At 42.8% G+C, this 12005-nt stretch overlaps 1 protein-coding gene across 5 annotated transcripts in view; it reads right to left on the bottom strand.

Annotated features, from left to right (window-relative positions):
• The window catches only part of TTC16 (tetratricopeptide repeat domain 16), a 121057-nt gene that overhangs the window by 62534 nt on the left and 46518 nt on the right, over positions 1 to 12005 (bottom strand). For all 5 annotated transcript variants that reach the window (XR_013270643.1, XM_077471446.1, XM_077471545.1 and 2 more), the window contains 3 exons: positions 9672 to 9801; positions 8168 to 8382; positions 5292 to 5554 (listed from right to left, as the gene is read on the bottom strand). Coding sequence is in view for 4 of the 5 variants with exons in the window: in XM_077471446.1 (XP_077327572.1) it covers positions 5292 to 5554; positions 8168 to 8382; positions 9672 to 9801 (608 nt within the window). In the remaining variant the exon portion in view is untranslated. The remainder of the gene's footprint in view (positions 1 to 5291; positions 5555 to 8167; positions 8383 to 9671; positions 9802 to 12005) is intronic.

The following is a 12005-nucleotide window of genomic DNA, read 5'->3' as shown; positions in this document are numbered from 1 at the left end:
TCGATACTTGAGAACTGTGCAGTGCAGTTATACTCTGAGTCAAGCCTAGGTGATGATGCATCCCTGGGGGGGGGTTAATCCATAACAATCTGGGCTTACAGGAAGTAGGATAAATGAAGAGGTCTGACACAAACCCATAAGACTAAGCATGTTACGCAGTGGCGTAACATCATGTAGCGGCAGAAAAAGAATTGCTGTGGGGGATCAGCTCTGGATTTAAAGGTGTTTTTTATTTCCAAAATTACTGGACTATTACATATTTTTTAGCTGCAGTTCAGTTCAGTCTTAGCCCTTGTACATACGGTCGGACATTCCGACGGAAAATGTCCGATCGGACCGTGTTGTCAGATAATCCGACTGTGTGCGGGCTCCATCGGAATGTTTCCGGCAGAATATCTGACGGACAAAGTTTAGCTGGGCTATAAAACTTTCCGACAACATGATCCAATCGGACTTTGTCCGATTGTGTGTAGAGAATTCTGATCGGACAAAGTGCCACGCATGCTCAGATCAAATTCCTAGACCAAAGCTATTGGCTACTAGCCTGAACGTAGTCCCGTCGTAACGAAATAATGTCATCACGTTACCTACGATCAGATTTTCCGACAACTTTGTCCGACCGTGTATATGCAACACAAGTTTCGGACAAAATCCGACAGATTTTGTTGTTGGAATGTCCGACCGTGTGTACAAGGACTTAAAGTGGACCTCCAACCTCTCTAACTACTTTTGTTTTACCCCCCCCCCCCCACTTCCGGGGCTCAATGATGATGCCAGTATCAAAGATGACAGCAAGGGGGAAAGTGTCGGGAAGATGCTGGCACACTTAGTGAAGACCAACTCCTCGCCATCCATCGTCCCCGCGATCAGGACAGAGAAGGGAGAAATCTCAACTCAGAATTCAGTGATTATAGATGCTTTCAGATCATATTATGCAAAATTGTATAGATCGCAGGGGATGAGGGGAGACGAGGAGATGGACACGTTTTTTGGAAATATTAAAGTCCCTTCCCTCACCGAGGAGGAGAGAGAGACAATGGAAGCCCCATTAACATTAGAAGAAATTCAATCTGCAGTGACAGCAATGGCTAACCAGAAGTCACCAGGACCAGACGGACTTCCATTGAAAATCTATAAATACTATGGGAAAGTACTGCTTCCAGAGTTTCTCAGAGTATTAAATAGTGCAAAGGAGGAAGGGAGATTGCCTACCTCGATGACGGAGACAACGATAATCGTTCTGCACAAGGAGGGGAAGGATCCGTTGGAAACTAAATCTTACCGACCTATCTCACTTCTGTGCACGGACGCAAAAATATTAGCTAAGGTACTGGCGGCCAGACTGAATAAAATTATCTCCAGATTAATACACCCTGATCAAACAGGATTCATTCCTGGTAGATCAACTAGCATGAATATCAGAAGACTATACCTTAACCTACAGATACCAACGGAAAACATAGGGAAAAGGGCAATTATGGCTTTGGATGTAGTCAAAGCCTTTGACAGTCTTGAATGGAGATACATCTGGCGAGTTCTGAGAGAATTTGGCTTTGGCTCCTCATTCATTGAATGGATCAAAATTTTATACAATGGCCCTAGTGCTAGAATTAGGGTAAATAATGAGTATTCAGATAAGATACTATTAGAAAGAGGTACAAGACAGGGGTGCCCTCTGTCACCCCTGATCTTCGCCCTCGCAATGGAACCATTAGCCATTGCAATAAGATCTAATGCTAAAATGGAAGGCTTTAAAAGAAAAGCGAGGGAAGAAAAGATCGCGCTATACGCCGATGATATTCTCCTCTATCTGGGGGACGTTGAGAAGTCAACCAGGCAAGGGATGAAAGTCCTCGGGGATTTTAGCAGCTTCTCGGGATTAACAATAAACTGGGAAAAATCATCTTTGATGCCTGTAGACACACTGGAGAGTCAAACTATATTGACAATCCCGCAGTTAGAAGTGGTGGAGAAAATAAAATATTTAGGAATATACATACAAAGTGATGCAAAAAAGGTATATAAGTGATAATGTCGCCCCCTTACTAGGTAAATTTAAAAATAAAATAGAAATCTGGAAGAAACTCCCTCTTTCGGTCGCAGGGAGATGCAATCTTATTAAAATGCTATGGATGCCACAGTTATTGTATCTGCTGCATAATTCGCCGTTATGGATAGATATAAAGTGGTTTAAAAAAATAGAAACACTATTTAGAGAACTCATATGGAGCGGAGGTACCTCAAGAATAGGCCTACAAATTCTGCAATTACCGACAAGGAAAGGAGGAATGGCAGTACCTCATCCAAGAAGCTACTTTTTAGCCGCACAATTGCAACATCTGGGGACGAGCAATGAGCTTAGTGGAGATATAAATAGTAAGTTAATGATTACTGCGACATCTCATAAAACCATAGTAGAGGCCTTGGAGGCAAACTCATTTCCCTATAGAACGCCCACAATAAAACTCGCTCTAAAAGTATGGAAGGCAGTAAAAGCGATAAAGGGTCTGGAAGGGATGACCAAAGAAACCCCATTATGGAACAACCTGAACCTTCAGGAAATGGGAATGATAGGGAGGCATAAAGACTGGGAAAGTAGGGGGATTGACAGACTGGCGCAGTTGTATGAAGGAAAAATAATAAAAACATTTAATACACTGAGAATGGAATATGATTTACCAAAACATTCGTTTTATAAATATTTACAAATCAGACACGCATTATCGAAACAATTTGGTACACTGGGGCCAGTGTGGAGCAAATCCCCCATCTATAATAGATTAAAATCTGAAGATAGTGCAAGAGGGTTTATAGCAGAAATATATCCATATATTTGTGAAGGGAGCATAGAAACCCCAGAAAAACTTAAAAGTAAAATAAAATGGGAGGAGGAAGTAGGAACATTCTCAGATGAGCAGTGGATGAGGATACTGGAGGGGGGACATTTGATATCTGTCTCGCCAGCCCAGAGGGTGTCACATCTGATGCTGCTACATAGAGCCTATTATACACCGAAGAGGCTATACAGGTTTAGGTGAAGGGAAGATGATGGATGCCCGAGATGCCAGGCGACAGGGGATCTGATGCACATGTTCTGGAGGTGCCCTAAATTGTTCCGTTACTGGTCAGAAGTTATTGCTGATCTGAACGAAACATTTGGAGTGTCGGTTGATGGGAACCCCAGAATGTGCTTATTGGGCCTGAATGAGAGAATAAGAGGGCCGGCCTGTATAAATACAGCAGTAATGAGATGTATGTTCCAGGCAAGGAAGCTAATAGCGCAAAGGTGGCAGGCAAAAACCCCCCCATCGGTAGCGGAGTGGAGACAACTAATAACAGAGACGATCTGCAAGGAAAAAGTAGTATATGTAAGGAGAGGGAATTTTAGGGAATTTAATAAAATGTGGAAACCATGGTTAGATAAGTTGGGATACACAGTATAAAGATTTGGAGTGAATGGGGACTGGAGGGAGAAAGGAGAGAGAGAACATGTGGTATAGGTGATAAGAAGTTAGAGGTATAGAGAGTAACACGGTCACTGTTTGTGCACGAGGGGCCCACTGCTTCTTCCTGTTATGTACGTGAAGAGGGGGGGGGAAATTTCAATGTGGAAAAGGGAGTGTTTAACTGTATAAAGTTTGTGAATGGAAAAATTATTATGAAAATAAATACAATGGAGATGAAAAAAAAAAAAAAAAAAAGATCAGAACATGATGTTCACATTTACATGGAAGCAAAAAAAAAAAAAAGATGACAGCACAAGACTTGATGGACTACTTACTAGTGGAGCAACAGGTCTCACCAGACAATGTGAGACTCACCGAGCACATAGAAATGTTTTGTGAGGATAACCAGCTGAACAGGTAAGGGGGGAGGGGGGTGAAGGAGTGGAGTTCCACTTTAATTGGACTATCACTGTATATCAGTGGTTGTCAACTTATGAGCTATGGAGGACCTCAGCTGCAGCCCCTGACCTCACCAAAGGGCCGCCAGGTTGGGCACCAGGGCTGTATATTGCGACAGGTCAGGAAACTATTAATGCAATATTGTAACTTTACTGACAGGTTCACTTTAACTCTGTTATAACCATCAAATGCCGTATATTCCTTGTTAGACATGCGCACTGACAAAAATTTTTTTATTTTAGTTTCATTCTTTTTTTGCTTTTTTCGGAAATGCGGCAGTTCAGAAAGTTAGATTTTTGAATGTCTAATTTTCGAATTTTCAAACTTTCAAATTTCCGAATTTTCTAATTCAGAATTAGAAAATTCAGAAATTCAAAAAATGCGAAAATTTGAAAATAAGAAAGAAAATCTGTAAAATTTGAAATAATAACTAATAACTATTAAATTATAGGTATTGGAATTTCCTTTCGAATTTGGCTGTTAGTGAACGTAATGAATACAAATATTTATCTGAAGTTACGAATTATCCCAAATAACAAATTCCGCATCTAAACAAATTGAATGGAACAAATTAATAATAAATAATAATAATAAAAATATTTTATTATTATTGTTATTTATTATTATTATTAGATCGTTACTTTCCATTCTTTTAGATAAGGCATTCGTTATTTCGGATAATTCATACTTATTACGTTCACTAACAGCCAAATTTGAAAGGAAATTCCAATACCTATAATTTAATAGTTATTATTAGTTAGTCATTTCTGATTTTCGAGTTGTAAAATTTTCGGATTTTCATTCTTATGAATTTTCATTCTTATTTTCAGATTTCCAAATTTTGGAATTTTCTCATTTAGAATTTCCGAATTTCCTCACTTCGAATTTCCTCATTTCAGATTTCAGAATTTCCTCATTTCAAATTTCAAGGGTGCTTCACTGATGCCCTTCCTATGACCAACAATCTGCGTGGTTGGTAAGGGTGTGATATGGGTATTGACAAGGATGTGCAATTTGTTTAGTTCCAAATTCGTTTTTTTAACATATTTTGACAAATTCGCTCATTCCGAAATCTCTGAATTTTTCTATTTCCGAAATTTCTAATCTCCGAAATATTGAATCTCCAAAATTTTGAATTTCCGAATTCCGAAATTTCTGAAATTCGCAACTAGAAAAAATGTGGAAATTTCTGAATGAGCGGATTTGTCAAAATTTGTTAAAAAACGAATTCGCAACTAAACAAATTGCACATTCTATTCCTTATCAATTCCCATATCACACCCTTACCTGTCACACAGATTGTTGGTCATAGGAAGGGCATCATTGAAGCACCCTAGGGGGCAAATAACTTCAAATGTATTCCTGCCATTATTACCGGTCACTTACCTCCTCGGTTGATGTAAAGTTCTTTCTTATTTTTTTCCCCTTTCAGAGCTTTGTTCAGTAGCAGCACACCATCCTGGTAGAAGCCTTTCATGTAACAATGGACAGCAAAGTCATTGTAGGTGAGAATTAGTTGGGTCTCTGCCTCTTTATGAAGCTGCATGTCTTGGAAGTCCGCTTCGCTCTCCGTAATACAAAGCTGCACGGCCCATACAAAGTCATCCACCGCTGGACTGAAAGCCTTCAACTTCCTGTACACTATGCCCCTGATAGGTGGGAATAAGGAATGTAAGAAAATAAAAAACTATTAGTTTACTATTACTGTTTTATATGTTGTCATTCTCAAGTCTATTAGAATAACTTCTAGAAGGACCTGCACTGTGGAAGCTGTGCACAAGAGTCAAGCAAAGGGCACAGGGCGAGTCACTGGTATTGCCTGTGGTCTTCCTGCAGCTGTTGACTTCATTACTGACTGACTATGCCTTGTTCTGAGGAAGCGGCTATCTTGGTCTTCCTCATCTCAGTGCTGCCCCCTTATGACTGCTGAGGTGATGGTCAAGTACCAGGAACGACGCAGAAAATCCCAGATCCACAGAATGAATCAATCAAGAGCAGAGAGATCCTTGCACTGCAGGCCCTCAGGTACAGCTTCCCCTCCAGCAAGGAGAACATTGATTATTATTACAGATCCACAGAATGGATAAAGTAGAAGCGGGGAGATCCTTGCATTGCAGGTCCTCAGGTACAGCTTCCCCTCCAGCAAGGAGAACAGTGATTATTACAGATCCACAGGATATATAAAGTAGAAGCAGGGATATCTTTTCATTGCAGGTCATCAGGTACAGCTTCCTCTCCAGCAAGGCGGACAGTGATTATCACAGATCCATGGAATGGATGAAGTAGAAGCAGGGAGATCCTTGCACTGAAACCCCTCAGGGTACAGCTTCCTCTACAGCAAGGAGGACGGTGATTATCACAGATCCATGGAATGGATAAAGTAGAAGCAGGGATATCTTTTCATTGCAGGTCCTCAGGTACAGCTTCCTCTACAGCAAGGAGAACAGTGATTATCACAGATCCACAGAATGAATGAAGCAGGGAGATCCTTGCACTGCAGGTCCTCTGGGTACAGCTTCCTCTACAGCAAGGAGGACAGCGATTATAACAGATCCATAGAATGGATAAAGTAGAAGCAGGGAGATCCTTGCACTGCAGGCCCTCAGGTACAGCTTCCTCTCCAGCAAGGAGAACAGTGATTATTACAGATCCACAGAATGAATCAATCAAAATCAGGAAGATTGTTGCACTGCAGGCCCTCGGGTACAGCTTCCACTTCAGCAAGGAGAACAGGGAGCAGCACGGCAGTGACATCACCAAATCTCACTCCAAATCTCCTGAGACTAAAAAGTAGCCCATATATTATACAATTGTCTTTCTTCCACCATGGCTGGAAGGATAGAAAATTGCTTGATTCCTCCATCAACACAGTCAATATTGTGTCCTGCTGGCAGTGAATGTAACAGGCTTTTGAAGTTGATTGAGGAACTGACTTCACTACAACCAGCCTGTCAATAGATGGATCTAATTTTGGCTGCTCCCTGCTGAAATGGCTGAGATTCGATCAATCAAAGGCTGGTTAAAAGTGTTATTATACCTTTGTTTAAAAAAAAAAAATAACAAAACAGGTCATACCTGCTTTTGCAAAGAGCAGCCCTGATCCTCTTCTTCTGTGGTCCCCCGCCGATGCTCCAGGCCTCTCCTCTTGGGCCGGGTGCCCCCATGGAAATCCACTTTCCATGGGGGCACCTGTGCGTGCTCGCTCCCGAGCTGCCCTGTCTGCGTAAGTTGACACAGAGTGGGCGGCTCGGCCCCTCCCCCTGCTCCCCATGTGACATCATTTGATTCACAGTAGCGGGAGCCCATGGTATCAATCTGCCCATTAAAGGAGGGAGACAGCGGCGAGGGCTGTGCACATTGCTGGATCGGATCGGGCTCAGGTAAGAAAAAGGGGGGGAGCTGCTGCAGGTTTTTTCGCCTTAATGCATAGAATGCAAACCTTAAGGCTTGAGAACCACTTTAACAGTCAGAGTCTGTGTTGGGGCTGGGCTAAGCCCTTCCTTCTCTGAGCTGGCCACTCAGCTGTCTGCTAATTGCCATCTCCCATCTCTTCACAGTTACTCAGCCGCTGATGATCCTGCTTGTCAATCCTGCCTACTTAAGCAGTCCAGTCCAGAGGGTCTCTGCCTTCGCCTTGGTCAACATCACAGAAACTGTCTCCAGCAATCCTGTTCAAGACTTGCTTTGCTGACATCCCTTCTGGCTCCAGATCCTGCTTGCTGTTCCATTACATTGATCCCTGACCTTCTGGCTTGGCTGACCATCCATTCTGGTTACTGAACTTTAGCTAATTTTGACTACATTTGTTCTTTTTACTTTTATTATTAAACAAGTGTGATTTAACTGTACTTCTGTCTCCGCCTTATTTCATGGTTTCTGACAGTCTGGTAGATGATCTCACACTGCGGATATCTAGCTATGAGGCTGTAGGCACAGGGAGTGTATTGCTATTTTTAAAGGAAAAGTTAAAAGACAAAATTAACATTATTCAGGGTACTGCTTAGGAATCATTTGTATATGAAGACAGCAAGTCCTCCCTTTGCTAATTTGGGCGCACAATTAGAAAAGTGAGGATTTGCTACCACTGGACACCACCACGAATACCGCATACCCAAAGGAATGAATGGGGCCTGGTGCACATGCATAGTATGAATGGTAGCTCTACCTTAGGGTAATAAATCAGATTATGCACACAATATTTTCCTTTTAATGCACTTGGCATTAGGATTTACACTACAGCTCTATAGATGTAAAGAAAGTACCGGAAGATGCGATATCTGGCTGTGGATGGGCTGTTCTCTATGGCATAAGAAATCTTCTTCAGGGCATCAGGTAGCTGCCCCTGTATGGCCAAATTCACAGCTTTATCCTTGGCCTCTTCTGCTTTTGCCGCCAGCTTGTCTTTCATTTTGATGGCTTCCTGGTGCTGTGGGTCCAGTAACAGAGCCCTCTGCGTATCCTGATAGGTCAGCGTGGTCTGGAAGTCACACGATTTATGAATTAAACAGGAATTCATCAAGCACAGACAATTTGCTAAGGTCTCTATCACTGATGAGCTCCGGTGGATTCAAACCTGCCTGAGCTATCCCGTCATGAAAACGAACGGCCTACCATAGGCGGGGGAGGCATTACATGCCCCTCAGTGGCACGCATACATGCCTCTAATGCATGTAGGGAATACATCACCCCCCCCCCCCCCCGTCTATGATTGGTCCCTTTTTGACATGCAAACATATGCTAGGGCCAATTTGCATAGCATACTAGCTCATTGTGAATTATTTACCTGAGATCGAAGCCCCCACATTGGCCTTCGTTCGCCTCCTCCGATGCCGCCATCTATCCTGGAGTGACTTCCGGGTATCACGGCTCCTGCACTGCGACTGGCCGGAGCCGCGATTACATCACTCCAGCACATGAGCGCTGGTCCGTCACTAATGGCATGATCGCCGTTAGAAATGGGACGCTCAGTGCGCCTGATGTCTACGGCGCACGCTCCGTAGACACCGGCGCCGCTATTTCTGCAAATATCTCCTAAACCTTTTAGGTTTGGGAGATATTTCTTGCACCTACAGGTAAGCCTTAATCTAGGCTTACCTGTAAGTTAAAGTGGTTGTAATGCCTTTACAACCACCTTTGTAGCCATTCAAACCTCTTTGCATCAACTTGTGTGCATGTTGTCAGGCCAAAATTTACCAGGGGTATGTAAACTTTTGATCAGGGTAATTTGGGTAGTTTCTGTTGCGATTATAATGTAAAAAAAGTAAACACAGTTGATCGATAATAAATGGCTTCAGCCAAACACTAATCTTGAGTGAAAGGAAAGTTTTTGTGTTATCATTCATATTCTCTGAAAAATGGCCAAGAAATCATAAATTCTTCCAGGGTATGTAAACTTATGAGCACAACCGTAAAGAAGGCTTCTCATACTCCTAAAGCAGGAAAAGCTGACACCCCCCCCAATATTAAGCAATTATTTTAAGGCAGTGGTAAGAGGCCATAGTGCTTCTAAATAAATGTGCCCCTATGTGTCTGTGACCAATGCCAGCATTGGAGGACATATAAAAAATGTTATTTCCCTGGATCAGGGGTCTCCAGCTGTTGCAGAACTATAAGTCCCATCATGCCTCTGCCTGTGGGAGTCATTCTTGTATAACTGTCAGCCTTGCAATGCCTCATGGGACTTGTAGTTCTGCAACAGCTGGAGGGCCACCAGTTTGAGACCCCCTGCCTTAGATAGAGCCTTTGTTTGTTTTTTGGAAGAAATACCTTGTTGAGTTGATCGTAGAGCCTGGCCCGCACAATGTATAAATCAGCATTGCCTTGTTCCTCTTCCAGTTGTTTATTGATTAGGCCGAGGCATTCTGCATATCTTCCCAAAGCAGCCAGGCAGCAGATACTGTCAGGGAGCAAAAAATAAATAAATACAGGTTAGTTGTAATGCAGGCCAGAAGGGGGCGCCACTATATACATCTAACTGTGGCACCAAGGTACACTGACACACAAGTTATCCTGGTTAAAGGGAACCTGGATTGAGAGAACATGAGACGGTCATATCTGTCATCTCCCCGTACTATGACGTCCTCCCAGAATCACGATCCCACGCACCCCCTGGGGCGCGCACACTGGAGCATCCGTGACCCGGACCCGGCGCATCACGGATCACAGTAAATGGCCGCTGACAGCGAGCTTTTACCACGTGATCGCTCCGTCGAATGACGGAGCGATCACATGTAAACAAACTAGTGTGATATCTGGTTTCTCTCTCGCCTCTCTGTACAGTGTGACCGGAGAGGGGAGAGATTGGATGCAGCAGCGCTGTGGGCTGGATGTGTAGTGCCCACAGCGCTGCTCAGTGACAAATCCAGCACTCGTCCATCCATCCCTCTGTATAAGCCATCCACGCTCATCCATCCAATCTCAGCCTTCCCTTTGTCATAATTATCCATCCATCCATGCTCAGCCACCCCATCCACCCCCAGCCAAACTGACCTGTACTCGGTCATACCGAGCTGTACCCAGCCTCGGTCAGCCATACTCAGCCGTACTCAGCCATACCCAGCCATGCTCAGCGATACCCAGCCACACTCGGCCTCTGTATGTGGCCAGGCTGTGGAAGTCTCCCACATGTGGTATCGCCATACTCAGGAGCAGTAGGCGAATGTATTTTAGGGTGACATATGCTATGTACATACTATGTGTTAGAAATATTGTATAAATGGACAACTTTGTGTTAAAAAAAAAAAAAATGTATTTTCATTTTCTTTCAACGTTTTCCAAAAATTTGTAGGAAAAAAATGACATGTTCAAAAGACTCATAATGCCTCATAGATTATACGTTGGGGTGTTTACTTTCCAAAATGGGGTAATTTTTAAGGGCATTTCCATTGTTCTGGTGCTCCAGGGCCTTCAAAAGTGTAAGAGGTAGTCAGGAAATTAGATTAGTGTAATTTATGCTCCAGAATGCCTGAAGGTGCTCCCTGCATGTTGGGCCTCTGTATGTGGCCAGGCTGTGTAAAAGTCTCACATATGTGGAATCGCCATACTCAGGAGGAATAGCAGAATGTGTTTTGGAGTGTAATTTGTGGTATGCATATGCCGTGTGTGAGAAATAACTTGCCAATATGACAATTTTGTGAAAAAAAAAAAATCTTGATTTTAAAAAGAATTGTGGGAAAAAAATTACAACTCACCATGCCTCTTACTAAATACCTTGGAATGTCTACTTTCCAAAAAGGGGTCATTTGGGGGGTATTTGTACTTTCCTGGCTTGTTAGGGTCTCAAGAATTGAGATAGGCCACCAGTACTTCAGGTGTGATCAATTTTCAGGGATTGGCACCACAGCTTGTGGACGCTATAACTTTCACAAAGACCAAATAATATACACCGATTTGGGTTATTTTTTTTACCAAAGATATGTAGCAGTATAAATTTTGGCCAAAATTTATGAAGAAAAATTACTAGATTTGCTAAATTTTATAACAGAAACAAAGAAAAATGCATTTTTTTTTTTAAAGAATTTTCGGTCTTTTTTCTTTTATAGCGCAAAAAAAAAAAAAAACCCAGCGGTGATTAATTACTACCAAAAGAAAGCTCAATTTGTGGGGGAAAAAAAAAGGACAAAAAAATGTCATATGGGTACAGTGTTGCATGACTGAGTAATTGTCATTCAAAATGTGAGAGCGCCGAAAGCTGGTTAGTTAAGTGCCCAGTGGGTAAGTGGTTAAAAAAAAAAAGGTAATTAGAATTTTTTTTTTAAATGTCCCTTTAAGAGCTATGGGCGGAAGTGAAGTTTTGATGTCGCTTCCGCCCTGCAGTGAAAGGGAGACAGGTGGGGGACATCTTCCTCTCACTCGGCAGCCAGTCAAGCGGGGGACAGGATCCAATCCCCTCCGCCGCAGTCAGCGGCTCCGGTAAGTGGCGGACGACACCGGAGCACAGCAGGAGGGGGCTTGCAGCATGAGGATTAAAAATAATCACTGTTGATTGAGAGGGTGAAGTTCCACCTTATAGACCCTACAAGTACAGAGAAATACCTGTCGATCGGCCAGAAATGCACTCAGCTGCTGTGGACTGACAACACAACAGTTTTGTTAACTGAG

This window comes from Lithobates pipiens, unplaced genomic scaffold, assembly GCF_037356315.1.
Source record: "Lithobates pipiens isolate NorthernLeopardFrog02 unplaced genomic scaffold, aLitPip1_a1.2 Scaffold_1, whole genome shotgun sequence".
NCBI lineage: Eukaryota > Metazoa > Chordata > Amphibia > Anura > Ranidae > Lithobates > Lithobates pipiens.
The sequence above is the reverse complement of the archived record's forward strand: the minus strand, read 5'-3'. Positions and strand labels throughout refer to the sequence as shown.